At 44.2% G+C, this 15,266-nt stretch overlaps 1 protein-coding gene across 1 annotated transcript in view; it reads right to left on the reverse strand.

The window, feature by feature from the left end:
• The window catches only part of LOC121697648 (trichohyalin-like), a 102,765-nt gene that overhangs the window by 14,965 nt on the left and 72,534 nt on the right, over window positions 1-15,266 (reverse strand). Inside the window, exons 15-26 of the mRNA XM_042079266.1 lie at window positions 14,900-14,908; window positions 13,628-13,636; window positions 11,609-11,617; window positions 10,335-10,343; window positions 8,316-8,324; window positions 7,946-7,960; window positions 7,063-7,071; window positions 5,052-5,060; window positions 4,682-4,696; window positions 3,799-3,807; window positions 1,788-1,796; window positions 538-546 (exon numbers count right to left, since the gene is read on the reverse strand). Coding sequence (XP_041935200.1) covers window positions 538-546; window positions 1,788-1,796; window positions 3,799-3,807; window positions 4,682-4,696; window positions 5,052-5,060; window positions 7,063-7,071; window positions 7,946-7,960; window positions 8,316-8,324; window positions 10,335-10,343; window positions 11,609-11,617; window positions 13,628-13,636; window positions 14,900-14,908 — 120 coding nt within the window. The remainder of the gene's footprint in view (window positions 1-537; window positions 547-1,787; window positions 1,797-3,798; window positions 3,808-4,681; window positions 4,697-5,051; window positions 5,061-7,062; window positions 7,072-7,945; window positions 7,961-8,315; window positions 8,325-10,334; window positions 10,344-11,608; window positions 11,618-13,627; window positions 13,637-14,899; window positions 14,909-15,266) is intronic.

Below are 15,266 nucleotides of genomic sequence, written 5' to 3' on the forward strand. Positions count from 1 at the left end.
TAGATGTACTATATAGGCTACTAAATTTTTAGTTGACCAATGCACGAACAAAACCGGGAAATGGACAAATATTATCAAGGCTTTGAATGTTTCCATCTGTGCACAGGGTGTCTGTAGATCGATGTGCATAGTGTTCATTTCTGCAGGCCTGTGGCCATGCATGCGCCCTTGAAATAGCATCTGAATTTGCGCCACTGACTTTAGACCATGAGGTTCCTGGTCTGTGGCGGAATTGTATTCTGAAACTGCAAAATATCAACAGGGACCGTTTGCGCCGGAACACGCCCCCTCTTTTCGCTGAAACGCCCCCGTGGGCGCACATGTACCTGCGGAGGGAAAATTCCAATATGCGCTGAATGCAAAATAGGAAAGACAAATGCGCGAGTATACAAAGTCAATTGCGCTGGAGATAGAGCCCAGTGTGTGTGTGTGTGTGTGTGTACGTGTGTGTGTGTGTGTGTTACCAGGCCTGATGACCATGATGACCCCCTCCCTCCTAAAGAAACCCAAACACTCCAACTCCTCTCTGGTACTTACCACTGGGACCTAAAGAAACCAGAAGCAGAGATGAGATCATTAATGAGGCCCAATGGACACACACATCACATTACATGAGGACATACAGTAAGAATACACATAATACAGTGTGTGTGTGTGTGTGTGTGTGTTTGCATGTGTGTGAGTGTGTGCTCATGCTTTTATCACTTTGCACATGGGTGACCACAACTGTGTGTGTGTGTGTGTGTGTGTGTGTGTGTGTGTGTGTGTGTTTCACATGTTCATGCTCTCATCACTTTTCACTTGGTCACTACAACTGTGTATGTGTGTGGGTGTGTGTGGTGTGTGTGAGTATGTGTGTGTGTGGTGTGTGGTGTGTGTGTATGTGTGTGTGTGTTACCAGGCCTGATGACCATGATGACCCCCCTCCCTCCTAAAGAAACCCAAACACTCCAACTCCTCTCTGGTACTTACCAAATGCAGCATCTAAAGAAACCAGAAGCAGATGAGATCATTAATGAGGCCCAATGGAAGAATACTTATAATACAGTGTGTGTGCGTGTGTGTGTGTGTGTGTGTGTGTGTGTGCGTGTGGTGTATGTGTGTGTGTTTGTGTGGTGTGTGGTGTGTGTGTATGTCTGAGTATGTGTGTGTGTGTGTGGTGTGTGTGTGGTACTTCCCCAATGGACACAGACATCACATTATATGAGGACATAAAGTAAGAATATTCATAATACAGTGTGTTTGTGTGTGTGTGTGTATGTGGTGTGTGTATGTGTGTGGTGTGTGTGTGTGTGTGTGTGGTGTGTGTGTGTGTGAGTATGTGTGTATGTGGTGTGTATGTGATGACCCCCCTCCCTCCTAAAGAAACCCAAACACTCCAACTCCTCTCTGGTACTTACGTCTCATCATCATATCTAAAGAAACCAGAAGCAGAGATGAAATCATTAATGAGGCCCAATGGACACACACATCACACACGCACACATACATGAGGACATACAGTAAGAAAACTCATAATACAGTGTGTGTGTGTGTGTGTGTGTGTATGTGGTGTGTGTGTGTGGTGTGTGTATGTGTGTGGTGTGTGTGTGTGTGAGTATTTGTGTGTGTGTGTGTGGTGTGTGTGTGTGAGTATGTGTGTATGTGGTGTGTGTATGTGTGTGGTGTGTGTGTATGTGTGTGGTGTGTGTGTGTGTGTGTGGGTGTGTGTTACCAGGCCTGATGACCATGATGACCCCCTCCCTCCTAAAGAAACCCAAACACTCCAACTCCTCTCTGGTACTTACCACTGGGACCTAAAGAAACCAGAAGCAGAGATGAGATCATTAATGAGGCCCAATGGAAGAATACTTATAATACAGTGGGCTATATCTTTCACTTTAGCGCAATTGACTTTGTGCAAATCGCTTTGTCGGCGGATCTTGGGCGCTGTTTCTATTTTACCGGCGGGATCATGACTGTTGTGCCCGACGCAAATCTAAAATGGGGTGGTCTGAAGTAGCTACATTACTCATGGGTGTGGTTTGGGCGTAACGTGCAATAAACCAATCAGAGCATCATCTCATTCCCTTTAACAACAGGCACGCTTGTTCCATAGCGGATTGCTATTATGATGGCGGAATTGCCAGGCGCAGCCAGGAGCGGTTCACAGCGCTATAGTCAGTTGGGAACAGTTTGCTATTGATTTTTCCTCTTGACAAAATGTAATACAGAAATGTCACTTTCCGATGTTTTGGGATCACTCTCACTGAATCACGAGCTTATGAATGCATGGTGATATTTTTGCTATGTAATCTATACACTATAGAGTATAGACAATGCAGATCTGTCAGATAAGCTCTCCTCTCCCGTGCTGCTGCTGGGGCATTTGGGTTAAATGGCATTGGCATGCAGTTCAACATCACGTCTCATTAAGTCCTCTAAAATTTCCTAATTTATGTCAACAACACATCCGTTATTCGTGGAAATGTGTACACTAGATTTATACCTATTTTTTCACATCGGACACCACACTGATTTCCCTCGTGTAGCAATATTTGTCCTTGTAATTATGTATGGTTTGGAGAAATGGGAACTGCGTCGTATAGATGAGAGGAGCAAAGTGCATTGCGCAACACAGGCGCCCAAGCAAGCGCTCCTGCAGGTGTAAGCTACGGCTGTACCTTACCAACAGGCAACAGAAACAGTTTCTAAGTTTACCTTTCCAACTCTGCACAGTATCCCATTAACTGCATGACAATAGGCTATTTACAATATTTTCTGTAAAGTAGAGTTTGTAAACACGTTATCATCAACTTAATGCACGCACAACTTTTGTTTGAGCAGGAGAGAGAATAACAATGAATGGACGCAGCAACTACAGAAATTGTAGCCAAGGCTACTTGCTGCTTTCTTTTACTGTCTATGGTTGCTGGTTAACAGCACATAATAAGCTGATTTAAGCAATTCACAAACTCAAGACTTCAAGGCCATCATGGATATAAAACATTTTTTGAAAACAACGAAAGGATGGAGGGAACATAGCAAAGCTTGGAGTTATTTCAGATGGGCTACAACAAGGTAGGTGTGGTGCTTGTCAAAACCTTAGCACAGCTGGAATAATGCTTATAGGCTGATGTTAAAGCGCACACACTGTTTAAAGCCATACACAACGGTAAATTGAAACAAAACTAAAGGTAACTTTAGCCTTTATAGGGCTGTATAAAGTTGTCCAAATTAATAGGTCGTAATTAGGCATTGTTGTTGTAAAGATATTGCATGTAGATGTACTATATAGGCTACTAAATTTTTAGTTGACCAATGCACGAACAAAACCGGGAAATGGACAAATATTATCAAGGCTTTGAATGTTTCCATCTGTGCACAGGGTGTCTGTAGATCGATGTGCATAGTGTTCATTTCTGCAGGCCTGTGGCCATGCATGCGCCCTTGAAATAGCATCTGAATTTGCGCCACTGACTTTAGACCATGAGGTTCCTGGTCTGTGGCGGAATTGTATTCTGAAACTGCAAAATATCAACAGGGACCGTTTGCGCCGGAACACGCCCCCTCTTTTCGCTGAAACGCCCCCGTGGGCGCACATGTACCTGCGGAGGGAAAATTCCAATATGCGCTGAATGCAAAATAGGAAAGACAAATGCGCGAGTATACAAAGTCAATTGCGCTGGAGATAGAGCCCAGTGTGTGTGTGTGTGTGTGTGTACGTGTGTGTGTGTGTGTGTTACCAGGCCTGATGACCATGATGACCCCCTCCCTCCTAAAGAAACCCAAACACTCCAACTCCTCTCTGGTACTTACCACTGGGACCTAAAGAAACCAGAAGCAGAGATGAGATCATTAATGAGGCCCAATGGACACACACATCACATTACATGAGGACATACAGTAAGAATACACATAATACAGTGTGTGTGTGTGTGTGTGTGTTTGCATGTGTGTGAGTGTGTGCTCATGCTTTTATCACTTTGCACATGGGTGACCACAACTGTGTGTGTGTGTGTGTGTGTGTGTGTGTGTGTGTGTGTGTGTGTGTGTGTGTTTCACATGTTCATGCTCTCATCACTTTTCACTTGGTCACTACAACTGTGTATGTGTGTGGGTGTGTGTGGTGTGTGTGAGTATGTGTGTGTGTGGTGTGTGGTGTGTGTGTATGTGTGTGTGTGTTACCAGGCCTGATGACCATGATGACCCCCCTCCCTCCTAAAGAAACCCAAACACTCCAACTCCTCTCTGGTACTTACCAAATGCAGCATCTAAAGAAACCAGAAGCAGATGAGATCATTAATGAGGCCCAATGGAAGAATACTTATAATACAGTGTGTGTGCGTGTGTGTGTGTGTGTGTGTGTGTGTGTGTGTGTGTGTGTGCGTGTGGTGTATGTGTGTGTGTTTGTGTGGTGTGTGGTGTGTGTGTATGTCTGAGTATGTGTGTGTGTGTGTGGTGTGTGTGTGGTACTTCCCCAATGGACACAGACATCACATTATATGAGGACATAAAGTAAGAATATTCATAATACAGTGTGTTTGTGTGTGTGTGTGTATGTGGTGTGTGTATGTGTGTGGTGTGTGTGTGTGTGTGTGTGGTGTGTGTGTGTGTGAGTATGTGTGTATGTGGTGTGTATGTGATGACCCCCCTCCCTCCTAAAGAAACCCAAACACTCCAACTCCTCTCTGGTACTTACGTCTCATCATCATATCTAAAGAAACCAGAAGCAGAGATGAGATCATTAATGAGGCCCAATGGACACACACATCACACACGCACACATACATGAGGACATACAGTAAGAAAACTCATAATACAGTGTGTGTGTGTGTGTGTGTGTGTGTATGTGGTGTGTGTGTGTGGTGTGTGTATGTGTGTGGTGTGTGTGTGTGTGAGTATTTGTGTGTGTGTGTGTGGTGTGTGTGTGTGAGTATGTGTGTATGTGGTGTGTGTATGTGTGTGGTGTGTGTGTGTGTGTGTGGGTGTGTGTTACCAGGCCTGATGACCATGATGACCCCCTCCCTCCTAAAGAAACCCAAACACTCCAACTCCTCTCTGGTACTTACCACTGGGACCTAAAGAAACCAGAAGCAGAGATGAGATCATTAATGAGGCCCAATGGAAGAATACTTATAATACAGTGGGCTATATCTTTCACTTTAGCGCAATTGACTTTGTGCAAATCGCTTTGTCGGCGGATCTTGGGCGCTGTTTCTATTTTACCGGCGGGATCATGACTGTTGTGCCCGACGCAAATCTAAAATGGGGTGGTCTGAAGTAGCTACATTACTCATGGGTGTGGTTTGGGCGTAACGTGCAATAAACCAATCAGAGCATCATCTCATTCCCTTTAACAACAGGCACGCTTGTTCCATAGCGGATTGCTATTATGATGGCGGAATTGCCAGGCGCAGCCAGGAGCGGTTCACAGCGCTATAGTCAGTTGGGAACAGTTTGCTATTGATTTTTCCTCTTGACAAAATGTAATACAGAAATGTCACTTTCCGATGTTTTGGGATCACTCTCACTGAATCACGAGCTTATGAATGCATGGTGATATTTTTGCTATGTAATCTATACACTATAGAGTATAGACAATGCAGATCTGTCAGATAAGCTCTCCTCTCCCGTGCTGCTGCTGGGGCATTTGGGTTAAATGGCATTGGCATGCAGTTCAACATCACGTCTCATTAAGTCCTCTAAAATTTCCTAATTTATGTCAACAACACATCCGTTATTCGTGGAAATGTGTACACTAGATTTATACCTATTTTTTCACATCGGACACCACACTGATTTCCCTCGTGTAGCAATATTTGTCCTTGTAATTATGTATGGTTTGGAGAAATGGGAACTGCGTCGTATAGATGAGAGGAGCAAAGTGCATTGCGCAACACAGGCGCCCAAGCAAGCGCTCCTGCAGGTGTAAGCTACGGCTGTACCTTACCAACAGGCAACAGAAACAGTTTCTAAGTTTACCTTTCCAACTCTGCACAGTATCCCATTAACTGCATGACAATAGGCTATTTACAATATTTTCTGTAAAGTAGAGTTTGTAAACACGTTATCATCAACTTAATGCACGCACAACTTTTGTTTGAGCAGGAGAGAGAATAACAATGAATGGACGCAGCAACTACAGAAATTGTAGCCAAGGCTACTTGCTGCTTTCTTTTACTGTCTATGGTTGCTGGTTAACAGCACATAATAAGCTGATTTAAGCAATTCACAAACTCAAGACTTCAAGGCCATCATGGATATAAAACATTTTTTGAAAACAACGAAAGGATGGAGGGAACATAGCAAAGCTTGGAGTTATTTCAGATGGGCTACAACAAGGTAGGTGTGGTGCTTGTCAAAACCTTAGCACAGCTGGAATAATGCTTATAGGCTGATGTTAAAGCGCACACACTGTTTAAAGCCATACACAACGGTAAATTGAAACAAAACTAAAGGTAACTTTAGCCTTTATAGGGCTGTATAAAGTTGTCCAAATTAATAGGTCGTAATTAGGCATTGTTGTTGTAAAGATATTGCATGTAGATGTACTATATAGGCTACTAAATTTTTAGTTGACCAATGCACGAACAAAACCGGGAAATGGACAAATATTATCAAGGCTTTGAATGTTTCCATCTGTGCACAGGGTGTCTGTAGATCGATGTGCATAGTGTTCATTTCTGCAGGCCTGTGGCCATGCATGCGCCCTTGAAATAGCATCTGAATTTGCGCCACTGACTTTAGACCATGAGGTTCCTGGTCTGTGGCGGAATTGTATTCTGAAACTGCAAAATATCAACAGGGACCGTTTGCGCCGGAACACGCCCCCTCTTTTCGCTGAAACGCCCCCGTGGGCGCACATGTACCTGCGGAGGGAAAATTCCAATATGCGCTGAATGCAAAATAGGAAAGACAAATGCGCGAGTATACAAAGTCAATTGCGCTGGAGATAGAGCCCAGTGTGTGTGTGTGTGTGTGTGTACGTGTGTGTGTGTGTGTGTTACCAGGCCTGATGACCATGATGACCCCCTCCCTCCTAAAGAAACCCAAACACTCCAACTCCTCTCTGGTACTTACCACTGGGACCTAAAGAAACCAGAAGCAGAGATGAGATCATTAATGAGGCCCAATGGACACACACATCACATTACATGAGGACATACAGTAAGAATACACATAATACAGTGTGTGTGTGTGTGTGTGTGTTTGCATGTGTGTGAGTGTGTGCTCATGCTTTTATCACTTTGCACATGGGTGACCACAACTGTGTGTGTGTGTGTGTGTGTGTGTGTGTGTGTGTGTGTGTGTGTGTGTGTGTTTCACATGTTCATGCTCTCATCACTTTTCACTTGGTCACTACAACTGTGTATGTGTGTGGGTGTGTGTGGTGTGTGTGAGTATGTGTGTGTGTGGTGTGTGGTGTGTGTGTATGTGTGTGTGTGTTACCAGGCCTGATGACCATGATGACCCCCCTCCCTCCTAAAGAAACCCAAACACTCCAACTCCTCTCTGGTACTTACCAAATGCAGCATCTAAAGAAACCAGAAGCAGATGAGATCATTAATGAGGCCCAATGGAAGAATACTTATAATACAGTGTGTGTGCGTGTGTGTGTGTGTGTGTGTGTGTGTGTGTGTGTGTGTGTGCGTGTGGTGTATGTGTGTGTGTTTGTGTGGTGTGTGGTGTGTGTGTATGTCTGAGTATGTGTGTGTGTGTGTGGTGTGTGTGTGGTACTTCCCCAATGGACACAGACATCACATTATATGAGGACATAAAGTAAGAATATTCATAATACAGTGTGTTTGTGTGTGTGTGTGTATGTGGTGTGTGTATGTGTGTGGTGTGTGTGTGTGTGTGTGTGGTGTGTGTGTGTGTGAGTATGTGTGTATGTGGTGTGTATGTGATGACCCCCCTCCCTCCTAAAGAAACCCAAACACTCCAACTCCTCTCTGGTACTTACGTCTCATCATCATATCTAAAGAAACCAGAAGCAGAGATGAGATCATTAATGAGGCCCAATGGACACACACATCACACACGCACACATACATGAGGACATACAGTAAGAAAACTCATAATACAGTGTGTGTGTGTGTGTGTGTGTGTGTATGTGGTGTGTGTGTGTGGTGTGTGTATGTGTGTGGTGTGTGTGTGTGTGAGTATTTGTGTGTGTGTGTGTGGTGTGTGTGTGTGAGTATGTGTGTATGTGGTGTGTGTATGTGTGTGGTGTGTGTGTGTGTGTGTGGGTGTGTGTTACCAGGCCTGATGACCATGATGACCCCCTCCCTCCTAAAGAAACCCAAACACTCCAACTCCTCTCTGGTACTTACCACTGGGACCTAAAGAAACCAGAAGCAGAGATGAGATCATTAATGAGGCCCAATGGAAGAATACTTATAATACAGTGGGCTATATCTTTCACTTTAGCGCAATTGACTTTGTGCAAATCGCTTTGTCGGCGGATCTTGGGCGCTGTTTCTATTTTACCGGCGGGATCATGACTGTTGTGCCCGACGCAAATCTAAAATGGGGTGGTCTGAAGTAGCTACATTACTCATGGGTGTGGTTTGGGCGTAACGTGCAATAAACCAATCAGAGCATCATCTCATTCCCTTTAACAACAGGCACGCTTGTTCCATAGCGGATTGCTATTATGATGGCGGAATTGCCAGGCGCAGCCAGGAGCGGTTCACAGCGCTATAGTCAGTTGGGAACAGTTTGCTATTGATTTTTCCTCTTGACAAAATGTAATACAGAAATGTCACTTTCCGATGTTTTGGGATCACTCTCACTGAATCACGAGCTTATGAATGCATGGTGATATTTTTGCTATGTAATCTATACACTATAGAGTATAGACAATGCAGATCTGTCAGATAAGCTCTCCTCTCCCGTGCTGCTGCTGGGGCATTTGGGTTAAATGGCATTGGCATGCAGTTCAACATCACGTCTCATTAAGTCCTCTAAAATTTCCTAATTTATGTCATCAACACATCCGTTATTCGTGGAAATGTGTACACTAGATTTATACCTATTTTTTCACATCGGACACCACACTGATTTCCCTCGTGTAGCAATATTTGTCCTTGTAATTATGTATGGTTTGGAGAAATGGGAACTGCGTCGTATAGATGAGAGGAGCAAAGTGCATTGCGCAACACAGGCGCCCAAGCAAGCGCTCCTGCAGGTGTAAGCTACGGCTGTACCTTACCAACAGGCAACAGAAACAGTTTCTAAGTTTACCTTTCCAACTCTGCACAGTATCCCATTAACTGCATGACAATAGGCTATTTACAATATTTTCTGTAAAGTAGAGTTTGTAAACACGTTATCATCAACTTAATGCACGCACAACTTTTGTTTGAGCAGGAGAGAGAATAACAATGAATGGACGCAGCAACTACAGAAATTGTAGCCAAGGCTACTTGCTGCTTTCTTTTACTGTCTATGGTTGCTGGTTAACAGCACATAATAAGCTGATTTAAGCAATTCACAAACTCAAGACTTCAAGGCCATCATGGATATAAAACATTTTTTGAAAACAACGAAAGGATGGAGGGAACATAGCAAAGCTTGGAGTTATTTCAGATGGGCTACAACAAGGTAGGTGTGGTGCTTGTCAAAACCTTAGCACAGCTGGAATAATGCTTATAGGCTGATGTTAAAGCGCACACACTGTTTAAAGCCATACACAACGGTAAATTGAAACAAAACTAAAGGTAACTTTAGCCTTTATAGGGCTGTATAAAGTTGTCCAAATTAATAGGTCGTAATTAGGCATTGTTGTTGTAAAGATATTGCATGTAGATGTACTATATAGGCTACTAAATTTTTAGTTGACCAATGCACGAACAAAACCGGGAAATGGACAAATATTATCAAGGCTTTGAATGTTTCCATCTGTGCACAGGGTGTCTGTAGATCGATGTGCATAGTGTTAATTTCTGCAGGCCTGTGGCCATGCATGCGCCCTTGAAATAGCATCTGAATTTGCGCCACTGACTTTAGACCATGAGGTTCCTGGTCTGTGGCGGAATTGTATTCTGAAACTGCAAAATATCAACAGGGACCGTTTGCGCCGGAACACGCCCCCTCTTTTCGCTGAAACGCCCCCGTGGGCGCACATGTACCTGCGGAGGGAAAATTCCAATATGCGCTGAATGCAAAATAGGAAAGACAAATGCGCGAGTATACAAAGTCAATTGCGCTGGAGATAGAGCCCAGTGTGTGTGTGTGTGTGTGTGTGTGTGTGTACGTGTGTGTGTGTGTGTGTTACCAGGCCTGATGACCATGATGACCCCCTCCCTCCTAAAGAAACCCAAACACTCCAACTCCTCTCTGGTACTTACCACTGGGACCTAAAGAAACCAGAAGCAGAGATGAGATCATTAATGAGGCCCAATGGACACACACATCACATTACATGAGGACATACAGTAAGAATACACATAATACAGTGTGTGTGTGTGTGTGTGTGTGTTTGCATGTGTGTGAGTGTGTGCTCATGCTTTTATCACTTTGCACATGGGTGACCACAACTGTGTGTGTGTGTGTGTGTGTGTGTGTGTGTGTGTGTGTGTGTGTGTGTGTGTGTTTCACATGTTCATGCTCTCATCACTTTTCACTTGGTCACTACAACTGTGTATGTGTGTGGGTGTGTGTGGTGTGTGTGAGTATGTGTGTGTGTGGTGTGTGGTGTGTGTGTATGTGTGTGTGTGTTACCAGGCCTGATGACCATGATGACCCCCCTCCCTCCTAAAGAAACCCAAACACTCCAACTCCTCTCTGGTACTTACCAAATGCAGCATCTAAAGAAACCAGAAGCAGATGAGATCATTAATGAGGCCCAATGGAAGAATACTTATAATACAGTGTGTGTGCGTGTGTGTGTGTGTGTGTGTGTGTGTGTGTGTGTGTGTGTGTGCGTGTGGTGTATGTGTGTGTGTTTGTGTGGTGTGTGGTGTGTGTGTATGTCTGAGTATGTGTGTGTGTGTGGTGTGTGTGTGGTACTTCCCCAATGGACACAGACATCACATTATATGAGGACATAAAGTAAGAATATTCATAATACAGTGTGTTTGTGTGTGTGTGTGTATGTGGTGTGTGTATGTGTGTGGTGTGTGTGTGTGTGTGTGTGGTGTGTGTGTGTGTGAGTATGTGTGTATGTGGTGTGTATGTGATGACCCCCCTCCCTCCTAAAGAAACCCAAACACTCCAACTCCTCTCTGGTACTTACGTCTCATCATCATATCTAAAGAAACCAGAAGCAGAGATGAAATCATTAATGAGGCCCAATGGACACACACATCACACACGCACACATACATGAGGACATACAGTAAGAAAACTCATAATACAGTGTGTGTGTGTGTGTGTGTGTGTATGTGGTGTGTGTGTGTGGTGTGTGTATGTGTGTGGTGTGTGTGTGTGTGAGTATTTGTGTGTGTGTGTGTGGTGTGTGTGTGTGAGTATGTGTGTATGTGGTGTGTGTATGTGTGTGGTGTGTGTGTATGTGTGTGGTGTGTGTGTGTGTGTGTGGGTGTGTGTTACCAGGCCTGATGACCATGATGACCCCCTCCCTCCTAAAGAAACCCAAACACTCCAACTCCTCTCTGGTACTTACCACTGGGACCTAAAGAAACCAGAAGCAGAGATGAGATCATTAATGAGGCCCAATGGAAGAATACTTATAATACAGTGGGCTATATCTTTCACTTTAGCGCAATTGACTTTGTGCAAATCGCTTTGTCGGCGGATCTTGGGCGCTGTTTCTATTTTACCGGCGGGATCATGACTGTTGTGCCCGACGCAAATCTAAAATGGGGTGGTCTGAAGTAGCTACATTACTCATGGGTGTGGTTTGGGCGTAACGTGCAATAAACCAATCAGAGCATCATCTCATTCCCTTTAACAACAGGCACGCTTGTTCCATAGCGGATTGCTATTATGATGGCGGAATTGCCAGGCGCAGCCAGGAGCGGTTCACAGCGCTATAGTCAGTTGGGAACAGTTTGCTATTGATTTTTCCTCTTGACAAAATGTAATACAGAAATGTCACTTTCCGATGTTTTGGGATCACTCTCACTGAATCACGAGCTTATGAATGCATGGTGATATTTTTGCTATGTAATCTATACACTATAGAGTATAGACAATGCAGATCTGTCAGATAAGCTCTCCTCTCCCGTGCTGCTGCTGGGGCATTTGGGTTAAATGGCATTGGCATGCAGTTCAACATCACGTCTCATTAAGTCCTCTAAAATTTCCTAATTTATGTCATCAACACATCCGTTATTCGTGGAAATGTGTACACTAGATTTATACCTATTTTTTCACATCGGACACCACACTGATTTCCCTCGTGTAGCAATATTTGTCCTTGTAATTATGTATGGTTTGGAGAAATGGGAACTGCGTCGTATAGATGAGAGGAGCAAAGTGCATTGCGCAACACAGGCGCCCAAGCAAGCGCTCCTGCAGGTGTAAGCTACGGCTGTACCTTACCAACAGGCAACAGAAACAGTTTCTAAGTTTACCTTTCCAACTCTGCACAGTATCCCATTAACTGCATGACAATAGGCTATTTACAATATTTTCTGTAAAGTAGAGTTTGTAAACACGTTATCATCAACTTAATGCACGCACAACTTTTGTTTGAGCAGGAGAGAGAATAACAATGAATGGACGCAGCAACTACAGAAATTGTAGCCAAGGCTACTTGCTGCTTTCTTTTACTGTCTATGGTTGCTGGTTAACAGCACATAATAAGCTGATTTAAGCAATTCACAAACTCAAGACTTCAAGGCCATCATGGATATAAAACATTTTTTGAAAACAACGAAAGGATGGAGGGAACATAGCAAAGCTTGGAGTTATTTCAGATGGGCTACAACAAGGTAGGTGTGGTGCTTGTCAAAACCTTAGCACAGCTGGAATAATGCTTATAGGCTGATGTTAAAGCGCACACACTGTTTAAAGCCATACACAACGGTAAATTGAAACAAAACTAAAGGTAACTTTAGCCTTTATAGGGCTGTATAAAGTTGTCCAAATTAATAGGTCGTAATTAGGCATTGTTGTTGTAAAGATATTGCATGTAGATGTACTATATAGGCTACTAAATTTTTAGTTGACCAATGCACGAACAAAACCGGGAAATGGACAAATATTATCAAGGCTTTGAATGTTTCCATCTGTGCACAGGGTGTCTGTAGATCGATGTGCATAGTGTTCATTTCTGCAGGCCTGTGGCCATGCATGCGCCCTTGAAATAGCATCTGAATTTGCGCCACTGACTTTAGACCATGAGGTTCCTGGTCTGTGGCGGAATTGTATTCTGAAACTGCAAAATATCAACAGGGACCGTTTGCGCCGGAACACGCCCCCTCTTTTCGCTGAAACGCCCCCGTGGGCGCACATGTACCTGCGGAGGGAAAATTCCAATATGCGCTGAATGCAAAATAGGAAAGACAAATGCGCGAGTATACAAAGTCAATTGCGCTGGAGATAGAGCCCAGTGTGTGTGTGTGTGTGTGTGTGTGTGTGTACGTGTGTGTGTGTGTGTGTTACCAGGCCTGATGACCATGATGACCCCCTCCCTCCTAAAGAAACCCAAACACTCCAACTCCTCTCTGGTACTTACCACTGGGACCTAAAGAAACCAGAAGCAGAGATGAGATCATTAATGAGGCCCAATGGACACACACATCACATTACATGAGGACATACAGTAAGAATACACATAATACAGTGTGTGTGTGTGTGTGTGTGTGTTTGCATGTGTGTGAGTGTGTGCTCATGCTTTTATCACTTTGCACATGGGTGACCACAACTGTGTGTGTGTGTGTGTGTGTGTGTGTGTGTGTGTGTGTGTGTGTGTGTGTGTGTTTCACATGTTCATGCTCTCATCACTTTTCACTTGGTCACTACAACTGTGTATGTGTGTGGGTGTGTGTGGTGTGTGTGAGTATGTGTGTGTGTGGTGTGTGGTGTGTGTGTATGTGTGTGTGTGTTACCAGGCCTGATGACCATGATGACCCCCCTCCCTCCTAAAGAAACCCAAACACTCCAACTCCTCTCTGGTACTTACCAAATGCAGCATCTAAAGAAACCAGAAGCAGATGAGATCATTAATGAGGCCCAATGGAAGAATACTTATAATACAGTGTGTGTGCGTGTGTGTGTGTGTGTGTGTGTGTGTGTGTGTGTGTGTGTGCGTGTGGTGTATGTGTGTGTGTTTGTGTGGTGTGTGGTGTGTGTGTATGTCTGAGTATGTGTGTGTGTGTGGTGTGTGTGTGGTACTTCCCCAATGGACACAGACATCACATTATATGAGGACATAAAGTAAGAATATTCATAATACAGTGTGTTTGTGTGTGTGTGTGTATGTGGTGTGTGTATGTGTGTGGTGTGTGTGTGTGTGTGTGTGGTGTGTGTGTGTGTGAGTATGTGTGTATGTGGTGTGTATGTGATGACCCCCCTCCCTCCTAAAGAAACCCAAACACTCCAACTCCTCTCTGGTACTTACGTCTCATCATCATATCTAAAGAAACCAGAAGCAGAGATGAAATCATTAATGAGGCCCAATGGACACACACATCACACACGCACACATACATGAGGACATACAGTAAGAAAACTCATAATACAGTGTGTGTGTGTGTGTGTGTGTGTATGTGGTGTGTGTGTGTGGTGTGTGTATGTGTGTGGTGTGTGTGTGTGTGAGTATTTGTGTGTGTGTGTGTGGTGTGTGTGTGTGAGTATGTGTGTATGTGGTGTGTGTATGTGTGTGGTGTGTGTGTATGTGTGTGGTGTGTGTGTGTGTGTGTGGGTGTGTGTTACCAGGCCTGATGACCATGATGACCCCCTCCCTCCTAAAGAAACCCAAACACTCCAACTCCTCTCTGGTACTTACCACTGGGACCTAAAGAAACCAGAAGCAGAGATGAGATCATTAATGAGGCCCAATGGAAGAATACTTATAATACAGTGGGCTATATCTTTCACTTTAGCGCAATTGACTTTGTGCAAATCGCTTTGTCGGCGGATCTTGGGCGCTGTTTCTATTTTACCGGCGGGATCATGACTGTTGTGCCCGACGCAAATCTAAAATGGGGTGGTCTGAAGTAGCTACATTACTCATGGGTGTGGTTTGGGCGTAACGTGCAATAAACCAATCAGAGCATCATCTCATTCCCTTTAACAACAGGCACGCTTGTTCCATAGCGGATTGCTATTATGATGGCGGAATTGCCAGGCGCAGCCAGGAGCGGTTCACAGCG

The sequence above is a fragment of the Alosa sapidissima genome, chromosome 2 (genome assembly GCF_018492685.1).
Source record: "Alosa sapidissima isolate fAloSap1 chromosome 2, fAloSap1.pri, whole genome shotgun sequence".
Classification (NCBI taxonomy): domain Eukaryota; kingdom Metazoa; phylum Chordata; class Actinopteri; order Clupeiformes; family Clupeidae; genus Alosa; species Alosa sapidissima.